Source organism: Rattus rattus, chromosome 8 (genome assembly GCF_011064425.1).
Source record: "Rattus rattus isolate New Zealand chromosome 8, Rrattus_CSIRO_v1, whole genome shotgun sequence".
In the NCBI taxonomy this organism is placed as follows: domain Eukaryota; kingdom Metazoa; phylum Chordata; class Mammalia; order Rodentia; family Muridae; genus Rattus; species Rattus rattus.
In genome coordinates, this window is record NC_046161.1 from 58,948,967 (window position 1) to 58,973,079 (window position 24,113).

At 48.7% G+C, this 24,113-nt stretch overlaps 1 protein-coding gene across 1 annotated transcript in view; it reads left to right on the forward strand.

Moving 5' to 3' along the window:
- Megf11 (multiple EGF like domains 11) overlaps positions 1-24,113 on the forward strand; it is a 321,029-nt gene that overhangs the window by 254,149 nt on the left and 42,767 nt on the right. The window contains exons 8-10 of the mRNA XM_032910034.1: positions 5,589-5,725; positions 11,539-11,751; positions 18,588-18,762. Of these exons, the coding sequence (XP_032765925.1) occupies positions 5,589-5,725; positions 11,539-11,751; positions 18,588-18,762 (525 nt within the window). The remainder of the gene's footprint in view (positions 1-5,588; positions 5,726-11,538; positions 11,752-18,587; positions 18,763-24,113) is intronic.

A 24,113-nucleotide genomic window follows, 5' to 3' on the forward strand; every position in this document is an offset into this window, starting at 1 on the left:
TCTCAATGTAATGAAGCTTCAGCTCAGGCCTGAGGCTCCTCCAAGGGAGACCAGGGGCCAAGGAAAGGCCACTGAAGGAAATGGCCACTCGTCCTTCTCTTCCACTGCCTGACTTGTCACTGACCCCATGGGGATTCAGCTGATGGACTGGTGCTCACTACCACCACTCTGCCAGGACACAGGACAGAGAAGCTTCTGGGCGCTCTGGCCCTCTGGTCCTCCAGGCCACTGACCCCCAAGAATGCCACAGGCCCCTCCACTTGCCTAGCTATAATGAGCCCAGTGTGGGGAGGGCCATTCAAAGAGCCTGAGCGCTATTTCCCTGATTTTGCTGGACTCTGCTGAGACCTTGCAGAGTGAAGAGGGTAACCGCAGGTGGTAGCTTGATGACAGTGGACACTGGGGATAAGCAGGAACCAGGAAGTGCTGCTATCAGCCTCACTGGAGTTCCCAGGCCAACAGTAAGGCTGGATGGAATGGATACATTCATTCACAAATGCTCACACATACACAGACACTCAAAGACACTCGTGCAAAGGACATGGCAGGCAAGAGGAGAAATGGAGCTAGAAGCTGGGAAATGGGGTTGGTGATGGTGGAGGGCCAGAAAGGCCGTTTGAATCTTAGAGGCTTTGGAGTCTCAGACACTGGGATTGGAAGGATGACTGTAGAGGCCAGTGACTGGTCACCCCCATAGCACCTTCACCAGTCACTGCTCAGTGCCCCCACAATTGGTGCCACTCTGGGACAACAGCCATTACCTTGGATGCCTGAAATGCTGGCGAGGCTGAGCTCCCACTTGGTCCCATCCTTTTGATCTCTGTTGAGCAGGGACTTCTTACAGTGTAGCTGCTCCTGAGAGTCCCACAGAAATATCAGGTCTGACCAGTTGGAGGACCTTCTAAACCCTGTGTAGCCCAGGAGCCCACCACAGTAGAGACACACCTAACCTCCATGCCAGACAAAGCCCCTCACACTAAGTGGCTCAGACAATAGTGATTTGTTTTCTCATGGACTTGGAGGCTGGGTGTCAGATAGCAAGGTCTTCATCAGGCAGGGCTGATGACTTTTGAGCCTGGTCCACAGCCTGGAGTCTTTGCATGACCATCCCTCTGGATTCTCATAGAACCCAGGACACCAGAACAAAGGTGGCACCACCCAGGGTGGGCTGAGCCCTCCTGTATCAATTACTAATAGAGATAATGAGTGCACGATAGGGCCTGGAGAGAGGGCTCAGTGGTTAAGAGCACTGACTGCTCTTCCAGAGTTCCTGAGTTCAAATCCCAGCCAAGCACGTGGTGGCTCACAACCATCTATAATGGGACCCAATGCCCTCTTTTGGTTTGCAAACACACATGCAAAGTACCCATATAAATAAATAAATAAATAAATTTTCTTAAGAAAGAAAATGTGCTACAGGCTTGTCTATAGGCTAATTTTATGAAAGCTTTTTCTCAATTGAAGAAATTTTCTCCCTTTCCCAAATGGCTCAAGCTTGTGTCAAGTTGACGTAAAACCAGTGGGCACACATAGTCATGTCTGACTTTTTACATGGCTTCTAGGGTCAACGTTTAAATCCTCAACATTTGTATAGCAAGCACATTACTGGTTGAACTAACCCTCCAACCCGAGACGTGTCTGTCTTAATCCTTTCTTGTAATGACATGAGTTAGGGTGGGTAAGGGCCCACCTACACGAGTCTTTAGCTTCATCTCTGCAAGGGCCCCGTGTCCACATACAGCCGTAGCTAGACACACTGGGAGTTGGGATTGCAGCCTGTCAGTCTCAGGGAGATAAAGTCACAGCAGGAAAGGAAGCCTGCCTCCTCCACAGGCCATGCTTCCGGCCAGCAGTAGGTGATCATTCCTGTAGTCCTGTACCACCTCAGCAAAGCCAGCTCCTTCCGTTGGCAGGCATTAAGTACTGCTCATTAAGACACTGGTCTGGCTTCCTTTGTCTCTCTAGTCTCAGTTATCTTTACTGCTTCCTAGAGACCAGGCTTTACCCCCAATGATGTGGGAGGGAGTGGGGGGGGGAGGCATAAACATAATCTCCTGCCCAAGCTGTCTTGGATTCTTTTTCAGGGTTAGAGGATCATCAAACACCCCCAGATAGTAAGGGCAGAATTGCGCAGAAGCCAGAGACTCCTCACTGGTGAATCCCTAAGCTCACGCATGGGTTTTGTGAGAAAGCTCTCTCACCCCCAGACTCTGTCCTCCCACCTCTGCATACTTACTTCACAGTCCTCCTCTCTCAGCTCCGAGCCCCTCCTCTCGGCGCCCGCCTCAGTTCCTGCAGAGGGGAAATCTGAGCTGAAAGCCTCCCACTTAATTCATTACAACTCAATAACAGGATGGGGAAGGATGGCTCTGGTCTGGCAGGCTTTTCCTGACTGAACTAGCTTCTTCGGGGCCCGTGATTATTGGTGCTTAATAACTGTGTGTTGAACAAATTGATTAATTAATTGGAGGATCATCTTCATTCTCCAGAAGAGAAATGATTATCTCTGGCATGGGGCTGAAAGGGTGGCAGGAGACAAGACCAGACTCAGATGTCTGGTGAAGACTTGAGATGTATACGAACTGTTTTAAAGGCGTATACCACGAGGCTAACACTGGAGGAGGGCAGAGAAAGCAGCCCTCAGTGCTAGTGCTTGCAACCCTGGCCTGTGTGCCTTTGGGTCTCTCCCTTTGTTTTCTGTCTAACACACTTTACTGCCACTTCTTAACCATTGATTTCAGCCCACAGAATGAGTCAAGGCAGTAAGATGGTTCAGTGGGTTGGCAATTGCCCTCAAGCCTGACAACCTGAGTTCAGTCCCTGGGACTCACAGGGTAGAAAGAGAATTGACTTAAGCAAGTTGTTCTGTGACTTCCACATGCACACACACACACACACACACACACACACACACACACACACATATAAACAAACTTAGATTTTTATCATAATTTACTTATTTAGCTCTACCCCCCCTCCCCACATACACATATACACTTGGTGATAAGTTGTTTTTCTGTTTTTGCTTGTTAGTTTGTTTAAGCTTAAGAACAGTGTTTTTTTCATTTTTAAAAGAAAAACTCCGGGGCAGGCAAGCTGTAAATCTTGGCAACTACTTGGCAGAGGAAGATGGGGAAGAAGAGGAGGGAGAGCCATGCCATTTGAGTTGAGCTGTCATGGAGGTCAGGCATGGGAGACAAACAGCCATACAGCAAGAGGGAGGGCTTCAGCAAAAAAGGGGAAATGCCCAAAGTACAGGCCAGCTTCCCAAAGAAAGAAAGAAGGGAAGACAGCCAAGTTCTCCACGACACTTACGTTAACGTGCCTGTGTGCACCATTACTAATTTATCCAACAGCTCAACTGATGGCTGAAATTCCTTTCAAGGTTGGACACATCAGAAGTCCCTCCGTCGTACCTCCCTCCCTCCCTGTCTCACTACTCAGTCATTTATTCACTTTTTCTCTTCATTTTTGCCTTTGTGTTCTGAGGCAGTGTTGAGAACACCTTGTGCTTCTGTTGTGTGAGCTCTTTGTTTTATGCATTCACTACTGTTGTGGGATGCTTCTCTTTTGATGGGTCCCTAGTTCTCAGAACCCATGCTTTTCTTTTTCTTGAGTTATCTTCCTTCCTTCCTTCTTCCCTTCTCTTTCTTCCTCTTCCTCCTCTTCCTCCTCCTCCCCCTCCTCTCTCCCTCCCCCCTCCTCTTCCTCCTCCTCCTCTTCTTCTTTTTCTTCTTTTGTTCTGTTTTTCAAGTCAGGGTTTCTTACTCTGTAGACCAGGCCAGCTTTGAACTCACAGAGATCTGCCTGCTTCTGCCTCCCAAGTACTGGGATTAAAGGCATGTGCCATCACGACCTAGACCTTTCTTTTCTTTTTCTCCTTCTTTTTGTTTTGTTTTGTTTTTTTTGTTTGTTTGTTTTGTTTTGTTTTGTTTTGTTTTGTTTTGTGTGTTTGCTAGTTTAATAGGATCTCACACCCAAGTCTAACTCTCAAACTAGCTATATACTCATGGATGAGCCTCACACTTCTAATCCTCCTGCCTCGACCTTCAAGTGTGTGCTCCTATACCCAGTCTATATGATACTGAGGACTGGTGTCAGGGTTTCATGCAGTCCAGGCAAGCACTCTACTGAAGGCTGCATCACCCACCCTGGGCATTCCTTTTAGATGAGGGGCATGGGGACACTCCAGCTAGTCACTGAAGAGTTCCTGTTCAGTACCCATGAAGGTTACTGTTTGTGACCTTGTTCAAATATGAAACCGTCTCTACCAAATCCCCCACTTACCCATTTGGTTTGGTAGCTTTAAAATTCCAGACAGAAGGTCTTTGTTTTAACTAGTTTGTTCTCTGATGCGCTAAAGACCTGGGTTTTCCCCTCAGCCACTCCCCTGATGCTTCTAGGCAGCCAGTTGTAGACTGGAAACTATCTTCTCTCCAGACTCTTAAGGAACTGCTCTACTGCCCTCTAACTCCCAGCTACGAGGTATAGCAACTTGAGTCCTGGGGTTTGCATATGACTGTTTTCCTCTTCCCAACAGCTTTGATTTAGAAACATAAAACTTTGGTGGTTGGAGTGATGGCTGGGTAGTTGAGAGCACTTGCAGGTTTTCCAGAGGACCCAAGTTCACTCTCTGAGTCCATGTCAGGGAGCTCACAAGCACCTGTAACTCCATCTCCAGGGCATCCTAAGTCCTACTCTCCTGAGGTGCCCACATGCCAGGCACACATGCATCACAGGAATAAAAAGATGGTTCGGGGATTTTTGTTTGTTTATTTCATTTTTGTTGTGTCTGCTTGTTTGTTTTTGAGATGGGTTTTTCTGTGTAGCTCTGGCTGTCCTGGAAATCACTCTGCAAAGGAGGCTGGGTTCAAACTCACAGAGATCCCCCTGCCTCTGCCTCCTGAGTGCTGGGATTAAAGGTGAGCACCCACCACTGCCTTGTTAAAAAACTGTTTTGTTTTTTAATTTATAAAAATCTGTAATGCTGTGCCCGACAAGAGTCATATTTCTCCTCCTCCCTGTCCTTCTCTGCCCCCTTCTTCTCCCTCCTTCTGACCCTTTTTCCCTTCTTCACATCCCTCCTTCCCTTCCTCACACCATTACCTCCTTTTGGGTCCTCTGCTCTCTAGCTGGGCTTAGGAAAGGCACAGGGGTGAGTGTGTCTCCATGGCTGGATGTGGGGGCTCTCCTATATCTGCTCAGCGTGCTCTCTCTCTCTCTCTCTCTCTCTCTCTCTCTCTCTCTCTCTTTCTCTCTTTCTTTCTTCACGTCCATGTGAGAGGATTAACACTACATGCTCTACCTAGCTTCGTCCAAGGTCTCCCCAGGCCTCTGGGAGGACAGGTATCAAATCTGTACCCCAGGTATCAAACCCAGCACCTGATATGCAGCAGTTGCTAACTACGCCCTGAATAGTTGGGTGCAAGAACTCTCCTCAGCAGACCTAACCATAGCGTGAATGCCCAGCTCTCCTGATTATACCAGGAATTTGGGGTGGTCCCTGGGGCCCTAGTGGTCCTTGGAGTATATAACCTCAGCATGCTCTCCTTGGAGCCCTACCAAGCCTGTCCTCAATTCTATTTCAGGGAGCAGTGTGTGCCCAGCCCTGCCCACCAGGGACCTTTGGCCAGAACTGTAGTCAGGACTGTCCCTGCCACCACGGAGGCCAGTGTGACCATGTGACTGGACAATGCCACTGTACAGCTGGATACATGGGGGACAGGTAAGGTGGCATTAACTCTTGCCTGTGGTGTTCAGTTGTTCATACTCTTAGCAGCCTTGCGGAGGGTACCCTGCCTGGCCAGCCTTCTGGTTCTTTCCTCAGAAGGCATTCTGAATCCTACCAGGGAAATCCATCCATCAGCTTACCCTGTCTCTCCTGCACGCACATGCCCTCCATCAGCCTCGCTGCCCTGGACTTTCAATGAAGCCAACCTGGCAGAAGGAACAGGCAACAGAGCACAGACCCAAGGAACTGCCTTCTGGACACAATCGGAAGACAGCCGTGGGGTCAGAGCACACTGTGGGAGAGGGAGAAGCAAGGCCCACGTATCTGGTGCCGTGCTGAACTGGAGGTGGAGGACCACACTTTCGTCCATACACCCAAGGCCAGGTCCCCTTCTCCCCCAACCATCTAGAGGAGTCCTGCCTCTTGCCTGGCACTGGGCAGGTGGATCCAAGTTTCACCTCTGGTCCATGAATGTTACTGTTATTTTTCTAGATAAAGTGAGAGGAGATACTGTAAGAAACACAGCTTAGACTAAGCACCGGGGAAACCAGGGCTGTCAATCACAGGGCCTGTCTTCTGCAATGGAAGGAAGTGTGCCTGAACGCCTCTGTGCTTGAGTGACTCAGTCAGACAGCCTGGTGATCCTTTGCTATTCTGTTAGGAGCCAGCCTCCTCCTGAATCCCCCAACACCCTGAGCTTTGTCTCCAGTGAATGGACCACATCTCTGTCTACTTCCCATCCTCCATCAATAGACTCTATCCTTATGCTTGTCATAGATTCTCTTTCCAGGCCGTAGCCCTGAACTTGCCCATCAGCCAATAGAATTCAAGTGTACAGAAAAGGTCTCAGGTGCTTTGCTGCTTTGCAAATGGTGTAGTCAGCCCTGAAGCTTTGTTATGACAATTGTCACGTGAAGACCTTTCCCCCAAAGTTCTACAATGTTTAAATGTGTAAGAAAAAGCCCAGGGTGTGGGCTCTGAGGACCTGGAATTAAGTGCTAGATCCACCTTCCCATCACATCTTCAAACCCAACGGTAAGGAAATGTTGGGGACCAGAGGAGCCCTCGCCCCCATCCCCACCCCACCCATTGGAAACCAGTGTTAGCAGGCTACCAGGCACCACCAGTAGAAACAGCTCTTTGGCTCTCAGGCTTCACCAAGGGCAGAAATAATCCCATGTCTCACCCCTGATCTCAGAGCAGAGAGAATCTCCAAAACCACGGGCCTTCCAGATTGTTTTGTCAGCTGCCTCAGGAGGGTTTATGCAGAGCTCTGAGTGCATTTGGCTTTCCTGCCTCAACAGGCTGCCTGGTGTTTAATATTTTGTAAAATTGCCTCCATTAATTTTGTAGGTGACAGCTGCATTAGCCCACCCCAAATTATCATGAGCATATTAAAGCCAAGTGGGTATAATAATGTGGGTCTCCCCAGATCGGAGGGTTCCAGCTCAAATTAAACACGAAACGTAACTTGTAATTTAATTGAGCAATGTATCTGGTTGTTAATGGCGATATTGGACACATTAGATTGATATGTTGGGAAGGAAGGGTGTTTAAGTAGAAAGTTAATCCCTGCTGTGATTACCCTCCTGTTCCACAGGCCGATTATTAGTGTGCTTTGTGTAAAATTCATTAGCAGTCTTTGCTTGATCTCTAAATAAATAAGTTGTTTAAACTGTGGCTAGGAAAAAAAAAAGTAAAAAGGGACTGATTATGCAAATGGATTAGGTTGTCAATATTTCATTTCTAGATTTTTTTATTTCTGGGCAGGTAGATTCAGTGCCCTCTCCTCTGGGGTACAGCCGGGTGGGACACTCTCTTCAGAGGAGCTGTCTCTCCTGCAGGGCAGGGATATTCCAATGCAAGTGAGCAGGTGTCTCCTGGTGTGAGTTTCTCTCCTGACACCAGAGAGCTCTGAGGCCTGCAGAACTCAGTGGTCTGTGGAGAAATCTGGAGGCTGAGCAGGGATTGACAGTTTAGACCACGGGTCTTTAGCTGCTCTTGGTCCTTTCCCTCTACCTCTGTTCCCTCCCTTCCCCTCCTCCTCTGAGCTCCCCGTTTCTCTCTCCTGCCTGCTCCAGCCCTTTCTTCTCTCCCCAGCAGGGTGGGGCAGCCCGGGTCGGTTTCACTGTCTGCCTTTGGCCACATTCCTTCTCTCACACAGTGGCTCTGAGAGGACAGCCAGTAGGCATCTCCCTTGAGGGGTGCTCTAAAGCTATGCCCCAGTCACTCCGCTGCTCTCTGTCACTCTCTTGCTCACCAGTCACTCAGTGTATGGAACAGTGAAGGCAGAAACAAGATCACCTGGTCTCTAGTTGCCAAGGCTAGTCCTGAATATTCTGGCTGCTCCCAATTCCCCCGTACACAATGCTGCCCACCCCCAGGTCCACTGGAGTGTGGCTATGTGGCCTCATTTAGGCCACTGGCCTCTCACCAAGTCTAGGCTGTCCCTGCTCTGTCTGAAGAAGAATGAGCCTCCAAGAAGTTATGGGTATGGTCTTAATTAGGGTTCCTATTGCTGTGATGAAACACCACGACCAAAAGCAACTTGGAGAGGAAAGGGTTTATTTTGCTCGTTTTCACATAATACTTCATCATTAAAAGCAGTGAGCGCTGGAAATCAAGCAGAGCAGGAAGGGAGGCAGGAGCTACCACGGAGACCTTGGAGGGACGCTGCTCTCTGGCTTGTTCTTCATGGCTTGCAGAGCCTGCTTTCTTCTAGAACCAAGACTGCTAGCCCAGGGGTGGCCCTATCCACAATGGGCTGGATCCTCCACATCAACCACTAATTAAGAAAATGCCCTTCAGGCTTGCCTACAGTCCGACTTTATAGAGGCATTTTCTCCATTGAGGCCCCCTCCTCTCCATTGACTCTAGCTTGTGTCAAGTTGACATAAAACTAGTCAGCACAGGGTACATTTAGAATATAAGCAAATGAGGATGTAGCTCAGTAGAGTGCTTGCCTAGCATGCATAAAGACCCGAGGTTGCACAAACCCCTCTTCACTTGAAATGCCTGGCGTGTTCCTTCCGTACCCCCAGTACCGAGTAAATAGGCTTTGATGGTTCATGCCTGTGATGCCAGCACTCAGGAGGTAGAAGTAAGAGGATCAGGAGTTCACGGTCACGCTTGAATACAAAGCATAAATCCGAGGGGGAGGGGCGAGCGAGATGACTCAGCACGTGAGTGTGCCTGCTACTGGAAGCCTGAGTTCCATCCCTGCAACACCTGTAAAAGTGGAAGGGCAAAGCCATCTCCTCAGCCCACCCTCTGACCCCCACACAAGTGATAATGAAACTGCGTCTAATTCCTCAAGTTCATGCTTCCATTGCATTTCAGAATTCTTTTCTTTGAGCCTTTTCATGCCTGAAACTAAGTCAAGAGGGTCATTCATGTCTGCTGTGTTTTAAGAACTGAGATCAGCAGTTTAGAAATTTATTTAAGAGTAGCAACGAATAACCATCTCCTGGCTACCTTTCTGGATGGTACTACACCTTTTTAAAATTGCGTGCATGGTAATGGGTTGCTGGCATTGTGTGTGTGTGTGTGTGTGCATGCGCATGCTACTTTATTGGATTCTTATATCTACCCTTCCAAACCAAATTCCACCCTAATCTCTTCCCATCCCCCACACTAGGTCGGAGAGAAAGAAGTTTAGAGTCTGCCTCTTTAGATACTTCCTGCAGATTACAGCCACTGGGCGCCTTGGGGCAAGTCTAATCTTCCTCATCAGGATATGTCCGACTTCTCTGACTTCTCTTTGCTTACAACTACTTGACAAACCACAACAGGAACCAGCATCAGGGGGAACAGCAGCCTCCCCAGGCCCTCTCATGGCTCTTACAGAGTCCCAAGAATTGACCTGTCTGCAGCGGGCAAAGATCAACACCCCCTCTCCCCCCAGTGCGCTAGACAAATCATAATCACCGGCTGTGAAGCAGCCTCTTCTCAGCCCCTGGGATTAAAACAAAAACACATAACATAACTGGGTTCTTAAAGAAACTAAAACTCTAACTACAAAGGACCATGCACATTCGAGTGCAGTGCCAGGGGAGACTACATACAGGGGTGGGGGGTGGGGGGGATGGGGGAGCGCTGTACCTGCAGACACAGGTAGTTGTGAGCTGTCCGGTGCAGGTGCTGGGAACAGAACTCAGATCCTGCAAGTCAGGTTCAAGCTCTTCACTACTAAAGCCATCTCTCCAGCCCCCGGTGTTGTTTTATTTAATCTTCAAACAACCTGATGAGGGTTTCCAGCTCATTTGATGAGGAGGACGTGGTCCATCAGAAGTTTAAGTCTGATCTTTGTTTTTTATATCATTAAAGCAGAGTTAAGAACTTGATAATCCCTAACCCCATAGGCTATTTCCCTCCAGTGCACAGGTTGCCCCCCAAGGTAACCCTTTATTGCCTCAAGGTCCAGTTGCTGTGACAATGAGCTTGTGCCCCCTGAGGAATTACCCTGGGCTGCAGCAAGGGAGGTTAAAGGAGATTCAGGAAGCCAGCAGCAGCAGCTAAAAGACCCTCATCTACTGACCCTTAAGCAGATGAAATAGAGCATTCCCAGAATGCAGGGACCCCCAAGGACCTGTATGAGTTCACATAGCACAAGGTGTCAGCCCTCCACCTTGCAAGCTCACTGACTGATGGGAGAGAGGACTCCTGCCTTAAGGATCCTCAGATCTCAGAACGGCAAGTAGTCAGTCTCTGGGAGTATGCAAACTGATGAAGGAGGAAGACACATCTACTTGAGGGAAGTTCCACCCTCAGAGAATGAGTCCTATGGCTCCACATGACAGGGGAGAGAGGCTTCTGCCTGAGACTCAGGAGAGCACATGTGAATAATCCCAGCAGTCAGGAGTTTGGGCTGTAGGATTGCTGTGAATTTGAGGCCAGCCCAGCTTACATAGTGAATTCTAGGACACCAAGCTGAGCTACAGAGTAAGGCTCTGTCTCAAACAAACAAACAAACAAACAAACAAACAAACAAAAATCCCCAGCACCACTTAAACCAGGCATGATAGCTCTCAGGAGGTGGAAAGGAAAGATGGGAAGTTCAAGGTCACCCTTGGCTATGCAGTGAATTTGAAGCCCAGCCTGGTCTATATGCGACTCTTTAAATATAAATAAATTGGTTAGGGGCTGGAGAGATGGCTCAGTGGTTAAGAGCACTGACTGCTCTTCCAGAGGTCCTGAGTTCAAATCCCAGCAACCACATGGTGGCTCACAACCATCTGTAATAGGATCTGATGTCCTCTTCTGGTGTGTCTGAAGAGAGTTACAGTGTACTTATATATAATAAATAAATCTTAAAAAAATAAATTAGTTAATTATACAATTAATTATAACAAAAACTTTCATCATGACGTTTGAAAGAAACAAACATTCAAGCATTTAAACCACAGCACACACATTTTATCACACTTTTTTTTAAAAAGAGGACTTCAGTTACACATGGCTGGTAATCACACAGGGTGGTCTGGAACCCACCAGGCTGGCCCCAAACCTAAAGGACATCCTGTCTCAGCCTTACTAGTGGCTAGGATTACAGGCATAAGCCACAACATTCAGCCTTATCACAGCTTTTTATAATGACACAGAAACAAAGTTTCACGTCCTGACAAGGATAATAGGAGCTAATCTTAGCTGCGGAGGAGACCAGGGGTGAAGTTCCCATGAGTATGGAGGAGGAGGCTGGGAGGGAGCGAACAGGCCACGCATTCCAAGGGAGGAGGGGTCTATGCAAATAAGCAAGAAGCCCAGCAAGGGCTCCGCCCACAGCTCCATCCTGCTCTGCTCTCCCACAGGTGCCAAGAGGAATGCCCCTTTGGAACTTTCGGTTTCCGGTGCTCTCAGCGCTGTGACTGCCACAATGGAGGTCAGTGTTCACCAGCCACAGGTGCCTGTGAGTGTGAACCTGGCTACAAGGGCCCTAGCTGCCAGGAACGGCTATGCCCCGAGGGCCTGCATGGCCCAGGCTGCACCTCGCCCTGTCCCTGTGACACTGAGAACACTATCAGGTATGAGTTATGGACAGGTAAGCTTGGGGCAGGGGCTAGGTGGGCCCCTGATGAAGAAAGGTTTCCCAGGCTGGGGCTCTACCTCTAGGGTGGCCAGCTAGCTGACTGGAAGAAGGAGCAGGGCCTTTTGGGGCTTTGATCTGGAGAGAGGGCTCAGTGGTTAAGGGCACTGATTGCTCTTCCAGAGGTCCTGAGTACAAATCCCAGCAACCACATGGTGGCTCTCAATCATCTTAATGAGATCCGATGCCCTTTTCTGGTGTGTCTGAAGACAGATACAGTGTACTTATATAGAATATAATAAATAAATCTTTAAGGAAAGAAAAGTGAAAACTAATGCTACCCAGGCGGAGTCAGGACCAGCTCTTAGGTCATCTGCCACCTGGTTTCATGTTCAGCTACTTGGGCTTGACAATGGGTTATTCTCGAGCCTCACATAGACTGACCCACAGAAACAGGGTACTAGGACTGGATAGTTCTGGGGGCTGAGATGGTTTGGGGGTGACAGGGCTCATGGTGTGGTGGTTGATGAGCTATCATGGAGGGCCCTCTTCACACTGACCATCTAAGCAGAGGCTGGAGCCGTAGAAGGCCCACCTGGGACTAAAGAGGCGCTGGCCTGGTGGGAGAGCAGTGAGGTCAGAGATCAGCCTCTGTGCCCAGGACAGCTTGAAAATGTGAGAACCGTAGCTAGTCTCACTCCCATATCCAGGGAGGACCAGGTCTGAGAAACAGAAGAGCAAATGGCTCAGCCTCCTCCTCCACCCTTTCCCTTCCTTCTTACCACTCCAGCTGCCCTGCCTTCTGTTAGGAAGGGGGGCTCTCACCAGAGGTGCCTCACCGTCCTCTATCTGATTGCCCGTTATCTGTTATCAGGGTAGAAGGGCTGGGACATCCCTTCTTGGCCTGTGAGTGGCCCAGGAAGACAAGCTGGCCCAGGCAGTGGATACTGAGCAGATGGCCAGGCGGAGAATGCCTCTGCTCTGAGACTCCTCTTCACCTCAGTGTTTGGTTTCTCACAAGTCACCCCGGAGCCTCCTGTCACTGCAAGCAGGCATCTTGGCATTTATCAACTTAGATAAATATGATTCCTTAGTGGCGTCTCAGGGGACTATACAGAGATGGCTTAGAGTCAAGGCAGCTGGTCTACGCATGACTTGAGTTGCCTCTGCAGGATAGGGTCAGGTTACAAGAAGGGAGCCCAGATACCCTTAGGACCTCAGATGCTGAGTATTCGCTGAAACTAGGCACTTGCCAGCATATTTTTCTAACACAAGTCACCTCCAGTAGTGTCTCATAGCTTGATGTCCTAATGATCAAAAATTCCATCAGCCAAACCACGACACACCATTAAGTGTGTAACACACCCAACGTCAGAGGGCTGAGAAATGTTAGGGTAGAAATATATGTACCTGGCTCTGCTGGGTTCCAGTGTATGTCCCAGTTATAGTGCATAAAAGATCACAAGAAGGGAATCCTGGGAGAGGTGGCCTTTTGCTTGAACTGAAGGGCAGGGTGAGAGATCTAAGGGTCTCAAGAATGGGAATAAGAAACCAGTTCATCTACTCCATGCTGTAAGACAGCAATGGGGACAGTCCCTCCCTGCTGAAGAGCCAAGGACAGGAAGCAAAGAGGCTCCTGAGGTCCCCATTCAGGAAAATTCCCCACCACAGAGATCCACTCAAGCCCCAAATTAAAAGGCCATTGTTTCCCTCCCTTCCCCGGGCAACCGTGCGCTGCATAATTTATCTTTCTTCTGAAGGAGTCCTCCATGCATTATTAATCTGGAAGGACTCCCTCTTCTCTGTCGCCAATCTCAGCCCATCCAATATTAATGATTATTTGCTCTACCGTCTTTAACGTGTGTTATGTTTTAAGGGACTGGGAGGCAAGAGCCATCCTTAGGACCCTTGGTTGGTGCCTGCCAGCCCAGCTCTGAGCAGGCTGCTTAGACTCCCAGGCACTACCTCCTTGGGGAGGGCCTCGTCCCAAGCCTGGACCCTCAAGAGCACCAGCATCCTGCCCATGACCACTGTCTCGGCCTTCAGTGACAGGCATGGCTGAATTCAACTTAAGCAGTGCCTCCCTCTAGATAGTTCTGCCCCATTTGCCTTTTAAATAGTCCCCGTTCTCCCGGCATGCCAGCCTAGTGACTGAGCCCCTGACACACGTGCTGCTCAGTCTATATCAGGCACACAGGCACCTGCTTGGCCACACCGAACAGTCTTATGCTCCATAGAACCTTCAGCACGGTCCCTGGCTCCCACCCGTCACATGGATGCCCAGCTCACCCCCAAGTTCTGACACCCAGAGAGGATTTCAGGCAGTGCCAAATGTCCAGGTAGGACAGAGAAAGCAAGATATCTGGGGTGAGACTTATTATAGATAGCGCCTTCTCCCGGGATATAGAGAACTCAAAGACGTGCAGCTAGGGGTGGGCCTCAGTTGGTAGAGCATTTGCCTGGCATGCATGAGGCCCAGCATAAACTGGGCATGGTTTTTGGCACAGACCTGTAATTTCCTCAAAGGCAGGAGGATCAGAAGTTCAAGGTCATCCTTGGCTACATGGAGGGCAGAATGGGCACCATGGGTTCTTGTCTTAAAACAAGGAAAATAGGGGCTGGAGAGATGGCTCAGCAGTTAAGAGCACCGACTGCTCTTCCAGAGGTCCTGAGTTCAAATCCCAGCAACCACATGGTGGCTCACAACCATCTGTGGTTTTTTTTTGTTTTTGTTTTTTGTTTTTTGGAGCTGGGGACCGAACCCAGGGCCTTGCGCTTGCTAGGCAAGTGCTCTACCACTGAGCTAAATCCCCAACCCCCTCACAACCATCTGTAATGGGATCTGATGCCCTCTTCTGGTGTGTCTAAAGACAGCTACAGTGTCCTTATAAACATTAAATAAATAATAGATAATTATTAATGAATATAATAATATAATTTTAAAAAACAAGGAAGGGGTAAGAAGCAAGGAAGGACAGGAAGGAAGGAGAGAGAGAAGGGGAAAAGGGAGAGAGGGAAGGAAGTAGGGAGGGGAAGAGAGAAACAGAGAGACAGAGGGAGAACCTAGGATTCTGATATTAAGGCAATTAAGTTGCAGGTACTGAGTGGAGGTTGGTCCCCTCCATCCTGGCCTCAGATCTACTGTTAATCTCAAAGATGGGAGGAGAAAGACCACTACGCAAACCATCATGGCCAAATTAACCAAAGCAACATTCTTTATTCGTGTATACAGGCGTCCTCCTCCTAAGGTGGGGTTTGAGAAGTCAGCATTGGAGGTGAGGAAGACAAGGCTTATATAGTTCAGACATAGGGGGTTTCCAAATGGAGCGGGTGTCAGGCAAAATAGGGTTATAGGAGCAGCACATAAGCATGACATGCTAGTCAGAATGACCTCCTGAAACAGACATGGTCGCAAGGTGGGCACAACAAGGTACTCATAAAACCTTTTGAACAAAAGTAAGATTGTGAGATGGTTATAAACATGGTTTTAAAAGCAAAGACATGGCTGCCATTCCTGGAGCAGGCAGTACAGAACCATTTGTAGTTAAGGGCACAGTGGGCCATAGCCCAGTCGTTGAGAAACAGATTTAATCTTAAACAGGAGTGAGCCTAGCTTGTCTTTACTAGAAGATGGCTTTTAAGTCTAACATGGAGGTAGGCTGGTACTCCGCTACCCAGCTAAGAAAGTACCCTGACATACACCTCTCTCATCTATGTGCCAGTCTTCCAAATGGGGGCAACGTTTCTTGTGGTCCTTGGAAGTGGAGTGGAGAGGCAGTCAGTAGAAGCCTTGCCTCATTTGTCCCTAAACTTATGTAGCACTTAGGATAAATGGTGGCTTCCTATCTCCAGCATCCTTCTGAGGAGTCAGGGCTCTAACCCCAGTCCAAGAGAACCCTGCTCCCCAGCCCACCCACAGCCTGTCCCTGCTCCTCTCCTCTGGCTGGCTGCTGCAGAGAAGTTACGGGTTGCCCTGGAAAAGAGCAGGCTGGCGAGCTTTAGTTTCCGCCACGGGCTCTATGAAAACACAAAAGAGGCCACTCTCCTTCATAGATCATTCACCTTGAGGACAGTGTCTGGGTGTCAGCCCTCTTAAATGTTCCCTCCGAAATTAGATTGTCATAGATGAATTCCAGGAGCCACGATGGCAGATTACCTTTGAAAGATTTGATTTAGCCAGCAGATGCCACAGAGATAGAAATCTCATCAGGGCAAAAGAAAGGCAGAAAAACCCACCCCTCGAAGCTGCTGCCTGCATTGTACAGCTTTCGGTTCCTGTTAGCTAGTGATTAATCTGTGTCTCGGGAAAAGGAAGAAAGGGGGAAACCGGGTAACAGAGGAATCAGCCTGTGCATCAGTGATGGGGACTCTGGTCCGAGCCTCCCCTAGCACTGCATGAACAGCCAGGTCACCCAGGGGAAGCAAGGCCTTCGCAAGCAGAAGAATTGCCACGAGTTCAAAGACAGCTAGTCTCAAAAAAGCAAAAATAGAAAAAAAAAATCAAATCATTGTCTGCCGTCACTCTCCAGCATCTTTCTAAAGGGAAATTTAAATTAAGACGTTAGATGTCCTGTTTCTAGAAATAGAATTGTAGGGCTGGGATATAATTTAGCCTGTAGAGTTTGCCTAGAGTCTTTGTAACTTTCCATTACTATAGAGAGACACTGTGGCCAAGGCAACTTAGAAAGCACTTTGTTGTTGTTACTATTTGAGACAGGGTTTCTCTGTGTAGCCCTGGCTGTCCTGGAACTCACTCTGTGTAGACCAGGCTGGTGTTAAATGCCTGCCTTTGCTGGGTTTAAAGGTGTGCTCACCCACTTACCTGTGTGACCTTGTGTAGGTTTCAAAACCTCTGGGTGCCACCTGTAAAATGGAGATTCACTCCTACTTCACAGGTTTGTGGGATATAAGAAGTGTATCTGTGTGAGGTGTCTGCACTTTCATAGCCTGGCCACATATTATTTATTATTATTCAAATTGCTTCCATTTTCCACCGTTATAAATAATGCTTTCAGGAACATCTCTGTGTATAAATCTTCCTCCACAATCACGGTTATTTCCTCAGGATAGATTCTTAGAAATGGAATTACAAGGCCGAGGCATCTGCATATTTTTAGGTCTCCTGATACGTAACCCCAGATTGTTTTGAAACCTTTACCAGCGTTTGAAAAGCTCGCCCATGTTTTGATAGGGAGAAGGTGATATCCAATTGTTGTTTTGACTAGATGATTAATGAGACTAAACATTTTCTGAAGTGATTATTAGCTACTGGTACTTATTATTCCAGAATCATCTGCTCTGGTCCACCCCCTCATTTTCAACAAGAACACTGCGGGCCCCCCAGAAGACAGGCTAGCTGGGCTGCTCACAATTAGTCTGTTCATTAATTCGTTCAGTTTAAGCATGCCAGGAGGTCAGCATTTCCCCTGTGCCTGGAACCCCACTGGGCCCAGAGAGGCAACAAGACAGACAAGCTCCCCCAGGGAGCTGAAACCCAGTGGGTAGACAGAAAGCAAACAAGCAACAGACACAGAGAATAATTAAACACTGAAGGCTGGGGACATGGCTCAGCCAACAGAGTGCTGGCCTAGCATACACGAAGCCCTGGGTTTGAATTTCAGCAGGGCATAGAACCAGGTGTGGGGATGGTGCCCAGCTCTTACCTTAGCACTGTAGAGGTAGAGGCAGGAGGATCAGAGGGAGCTGGTGAGATAGCACAAAGTTAACGGCCTGAGTCCTATCCCCGGGACCACGTGGGAGAAGGAGAGAGCACTCTCACAAGTTGTTCTCTGATCTTCACACATGTGCCAGGGCATCCGTGTTCCCATACACTTACACACAAAATAAGTAAATAAAAATGCAGAAACCAAAGTTCAGTATCATCTTCAGCTATACAGGAGATATATATATATATGTATGTATGTATGTATGTATGTATGTATGTATGTATGTATATATATATATATATCAAGTGCCTGGGCTACATAGGCTCTGTCTCAAAAAGAAAATAATTAAATATGGTAAAAGCAATTGCATTTCTATGTGGGTAAACTGGACAGTGACTATGTGACTATGAGCTGGGAGGGAGAAGGGCTCCCTCTGTTACAGAGCGTAAGGAAGCCCAAGTGGCAATCCCTTAGGGACAGCCATTGTCAGGGAGACCACCCTGGCCTGGCATCTTGTTTTGGCTACCAGTGCTCACCAAGAGTCTACTGTATGGAGAGCTACTGGTGTCATGGTTGCCTTCTCACGTGTCCCCACCTGACAGGAGCGACGAGAGCTCTGGACCTCGGAGTCTATAAGGCAAGGGAGGAAGGCCCTGCTCTATGCTTTGGACTCTGTGTGGTTTTATTAAGCGTGCACATTGGGGATTTACTATAGGGGTGTACTACTGGGGAGGGTTACCACTCAGTCGGTGGGGTCCTTGTCTGGCAAGGCTAAGCATTGACCCCCAGCATTGCATAAACAGGGCATGGTGGGGGGACAAGCACCAGAAAGTTAGTGTTACCTTTGTCTACATAGGGAGTTCCAATGTAGCCTGGGCACCATGAGGAAAAACAGTGCTTGTTTGGGAGTCAGAAATCCGGGTAGTAACGCTGGTCTTGTTACCTCCTTGCTGAATGACTTTGGGCATTGCTTAACTACGAGCCTTCATTTCTGGGAACTACTGAGACTATGTACAGCCATGCATCATCTCATAGACAAACAAAGCATGACTAACTTCACCACAGGGGTCCTCTGCTCTTATTACCATGGGCAGACTAGACATGGGATGGGCAGAGGAAGGGGCACAGTGCTAAGCCCATCCTCTTCTTCCTCCTGTCCTCTGTTCAGCTGCCATCCAGTCACTGGAGCTTGTACCTGCCAGCCAGGCTGGTCTGGCCACTACTGCAATGAGTCCTGCCCTGCCGGCTACTATGGCAACGGTTGCCAGCTACCCTGCACCTGCCAGAATGGCGCTGACTGCCACAGCATCACTGGGAGCTGCACTTGTGCTCCAGGATTCATGGTAAGTCAGGGTGGGCTGCTCTCAGCCTTCCCACTCCCCGGGGAGCCATGGCAATCTAAAGGGTGACCCTCTGCCCAGGAATGAGGGATAGGACTCTCTTTCTATGTCACCTTCAGACACAGTCTGTGACCGAGAGAGCCCTTGAAGCTGTTCTCTGAGGTTAACAACTGCAAGAATAGCTGCAAAGGGCCTTAGTCTGTCACTGTCCCTGACTTTCAAACTGTCATCCTCTCTGTCCAGCTCTGCCCTGTCCTCCTGTGCACACAATATCTTTCACACCATCATTACCCCAGCTCACATAAGCAGTTTGTATTCTCCTTTCTGTTTGTTTGTGTGTTTGTTTGTTTGTTTGTTTAAAAACAAGGCCTATTTACTATATATCTTCTGGACTGTCCTAAAACTCACTTTAGACTGGGTTGGCTCAAAACCACAGAGATCCACGTACCTCTTCTTTCTGAGTACTGCAATTAAAGGCGTGTACTACCAGGCTGGACAGACAGTCTGTGTGCGTGCGTGCGTGCATGTATGTGTGTGTAGTGGACAGGTATTTGTGTTGGGAGTTATGTCCTGAGGACTGAATCCACAGCCTCCCACACTGAGGAAGTGCGTGCCCTCTGAACTCCAGCACCATTCTTCCTTTTATTCACATTTCTCTGCTATTGGTTGGACCTCTTAATTCTCACTTTGGATGGCTGCCTAGCAGAGCAGGGGCTGACAGATGCCCAGTTTCCCCAGCCCTTCCCTTCCTGCAGATGTTAGGATTTTCCCGTGTTCGCAGCCAGTGTTGCAGTGAGCATCTTCTTACAAGCAGCTCCCCACTCCGCCATCCTGTTGAATTATTTCCTCCGGGTGAATTACCAGGTCAGCGGGCACAATATATTCATGGCTCTTGATGGATGTTGCCAGATCACTTTCCCAAAGGGTTATATAAATCTATGCTGTCGAGGGTCGTATATGCGTGTGCCTCGTTCAGAACAGTTTTCGCTTGCTTTTTTTCCCAGTCTTGCTAATTATATAGGTAGAGAACGGCTCCTAAATGTTGCCCTCATTTGCATGTCTGATTACTAGGTAGAGTGAACGTTTCCCCTACATGCTTGTTCAGTCTGTATTTCCTCATCAATCATGCTGGTTTTTACAAAGTTTGACTGGGGGAGGTGATACTGGGATACGATATGCTCAGCTGGTCTGAAGACCACCCCCATGTGGGCATCCTCAGGGGCAGTGTTCCACTGTGCTTTGAGCAGTGTCTGTTGAGTTGAAACCTGTGGCCAGGTCACACACATCTTGGCTGTCCTACCTACCAACTGTGTGACCTTGGACCCACTCTCTTGGGTTTGGTTTCTTCCTCTATGAAGTGGGTACTCCCATACATGGTTGCTTACAGGTATAGAAAAGGGATTTCTGGAGCCGCTGTAGATAGGGGCCTTGGTAAATTACAGGTTCAGATCCAGCATGGCTATGGTATGGTGAAGCCTTAGGTACCTGATAGGTTCTCACAGGATGTGGTTATTGCTACTCAGTGGTTCTCACTGTGCAGGACCAGATGTATAACATGGCTTTTTTTCTATCTTCCTTCCTTCCTTCCTTCCTTTCTTCCTTCCTTCCTTCCTTTCTTCCTTCCTTCCTTTCTCCCCCCTCTCCCTCTCTACCTCCCTCCTTCCTTCTTTCCTTCCTAAAATTATTTGTTTTAAAGATAGTCTCATGTATTATAGGTTTTTTGGCTTGCTATGTAGCAGGCATAACCTTGAACTTCTGGTCCTGCTGCCTCTACCTTCTCCCCAGTGCAAGGACCAACAAACTCAGTGTATGCAATGCTCTAGATCAAACTTAGGTCCTAATTCAGTTCACGACAGGCAAGCACTCTGCTGTTTAAGCTACCTTCTCCATGAACAGGCCTTTCAGCCTTGACTGCAAGGTCATCAGCCATGGAAGTGCTGGTGAGCCTGCCTGGCGCTGAGCCAGCTGGCTGCCATGGCATAAATCTACTGATTCCCAAGCTCCTCTTACCATCAGGGCAGGGGCTCCTTTGAGAGCAAATGTCCCTGGCCTGCAGAGCAAGGCTCAGACAAAGTGTCATCAGGCCCCATCATGCTCCTTGCCAGAGCTAAGGCTGGGTGGACGTGGACTACGGTAAGGGTAAGAGGTCTGTCCCTTCCACACAGCTTCTCTCTGACCTGCCTGCATTGCCATGAATTCTGGTCCATAACTATCACAAAGAATTGAAGTACTAGGGGCTGGAGAGAAGGCTGGGTGTTTAAGAGCATTGGCTGCTCTTCCAGAGGACCTGTGTTCAATTCCCAGCACCCACATTGATACTCACAACCGTCTAAAGCTCCACTTGCAGAGGACTTGATTCCCTGTTTAGGTCTCCAAGGGCACCAGCCACACATGTGGCACATGGATAGACAGACAGGCCTAGCACCCATACATATTAAAAATTAATAATATTAGTAGCACCCTAGGTTTAGAGTCTTGCAAATAGTCATTTGGAACTAAAGATATCCCATCACCAAGAGGTCAGGCAGAGAAGCCCTTGGTGGCAAGTGGGACATTCTGTCCCTGCCCTAGCCTGGCTACTAAGGAAGGCCTATGACTTAGGAATGGCTTCTCCTCTCAGGTCCCAGGTCCTTCCTATACAAATGTGAGTGGACAGGGGAGGATGAACCCACACATTTTGTTTCACTAATCTTGTCCTTAGATACAACCTCATGCAGCCGAGGCTGGACGTAAGCTCCCTACGTAGCTGAAAATGACCTTGAGCTCCCTGTCTTCCTACCTCTCCCCACTTAGTGCTGGGACTACAGAGACACACCACCATTTTATGCAGTACTAGGCGCTAAACTCAGGGTTTCATGCATGCTAGGCAAGCACTCTAACAACTGAGTTATGACCCCAGCCCTGAACCCACTGATTTCTGAGATGGTTACTATAACTTTAATTTTTTTCAAACCGTATTTAATGATGGTTCTTAAATGCTTTAACCTCCCTTGTAGCCCACCACCCACCAGAGGTAGTTGAAAAGAAAGGATACTGGGGGTGAGAGTTGGTGGGGGGTGGTAAGTGGACCTGTTTAGAAAGGTTCTTTGGAGCAACTGTGTTGTTTGGAAACCTGCAGTTCTGTTCACAGGTTAGCAGGCAGCAGCTGCTCAATCCACTTGCAAATGCCTCACAGATACACCAGCAGTCCAATTCAGTAGAGTCAGGTTAGCAACAGCAGTGACATGACTTAGGAGAGACAGCCAGGCCTTAGCCTTGGCTCAAGTCAGCAGGAGGCACCATCAGGAACACAAGAAGTTCTCAGCTGTGTCTCTCTCAGGGAGGTGAAGATCTGCAAAGACTCACCCACAAGCATTGCACAGCTAGCTGTACCCGCTCTGTCTCCGGAACTCCACAGAATCCTATTTATACCCCCAAACATCACGTGTCCTCCACATGCCTTGTGGCAAGAAACTGCAGCACACCACAGAGATTTTTTTTTCTCTCTATAGAGTCCCAACAAATACAGCTTAACAACACATTGTAAGGCAGATCAATACATGCATGTTGTTAGCAAAGAATCTTTTATCATGTGTTCGTCCAGGTACTTGCTTTAGCAGAACATCCTCTCTCCTCTGTCTGCTTCCTCAAAACGTTCCTTCACGAGTCCACCTTAGCTTTTCACAGTTGTGTCCACTTTAACAAAATGTTCCTTCACGAGTTTGCCCCAGCAAGACACCATCCAACTGACTTTCCAAGAACCCTGAAGTTTCCACTTCAGTTTACTATGCAGAGCTCACGGGCACATTGGTTCGCCTATGTGGGGACTTGCTGAGAGTCCCCATAGTTGCTGATGTACATTGTCATAGACCTGTTCATACTCCGTCCTCTGTCCTCCTTGTTGCCTCCCATTGTCTGACTTATTACTGCTACTCAAAACAGAAAACAGGTTCCAGGAGGTATGGGGAAGGGAGCGTTGATCTGTTTGTGTGCTCACTGCCCCCCTCCCTCCCGCGTAAGGAATCCACTAATCTGAAAGCTAGACTGCTGCTCCCACCCAGACTGTAAATGGCTTCTTGCCTTTGAACCTTGGGTGGGGGGCTTGGTGATCAGACCATCCGAATCCTTTCACCAGTGAGTCCTGCCTACCTGGCCCTTTAATCGTGGCCCTTTAATCAAAAACAGGTTGTGAGCAGGCTGTCCTGGTGTGACCCCACTATTCCCACTCCTGCTCAGCCTCATTGTGTACCGGAGAGGCTTCCTTGGGCCTGGTGTTGCTGGACGGGGGCAGTAGGAGGGGATTACAAAGCACTCATTGTTCTCAGTGGCTTGACTCATTCCCAGGAGCACCGGGCTCCAGCGGGGACGCCATTATTCCTGCCTTACCCCAGCTTCTGAATGAGGTGACTTCCTGCAATTAGCCAGCTTGGTAATATGGGGGATGGGGCCATCAATCAGCAGAGCAGAGTCAACCCAGGCTCCCCCAAAGCATCCCACAGTCAGTAATAATTAGCAGTGCCTTTATGTGTTTGTTGATTTGTGACTACATACCTGCCTGTTTGCTGAAAGGTTTCACGACATGGGGACTTAATAAAGAGCTTGTTTTAGAAGCCCATTTCTGGGTGTTGGAGCTTTATCCTAAACTCAGTAAGCTTGGATGTGCCACTTCGCTTTGCTGGGCCTCCATTTCCCTATCCGTATTGATAGATTATTTCTCCACAGGCGAAATGAGCTAATTCAAGTCAGATTATTATATATTAAAGGCAGGTTTACTGGGAAGCTGCTCTCTGATGGGTGAGTTCACTGGCCCCAAGGACCGAGGCTAGGGAAGTCGATATGGGGAGGGGGGGAGGAGAGAAAAGAAAAGGGTGTGTGTGTGTGTGTGTGTGTGCGCGCGCGCGCACACACACACACACACAAACACAGACAAGAGGGGGGTGTGGCAAAATGTCTGCATTATATAGGGAAGACCTCTGGGGAAAGGGCAGGAAAGTTCAAGGTTGGGGGCAGGGACTAGGGACTGTGGGATGCTGAAGAGAACCTGGAGGCCAGGTTGATATGTAAAATATGCACCTCTGTCCCCCAGTTGTCCTGAGGACTGAAACCCACACATATAAGCCTTGCCTGATGTTGTGTTTGAGTAGCCAGTGTGGTAATGGATGCTTGCTAGACAAGGACTCTATCAACTGAGCTATGCCCCCATACCCCTGCCAAGGGCCGTTTAGAAGGATGTGACAGCAACTTTATGAAAGCTAACCCTATGAGGGCTAGGATGGTACCAATGAGATAGTATAGAACTGTTGGGCATCAGGGACTTGACAGCCAGGTAGTCTCCACCCCATGAGGCCATGCAGGGCAGCAATAGGCTCTGCTTG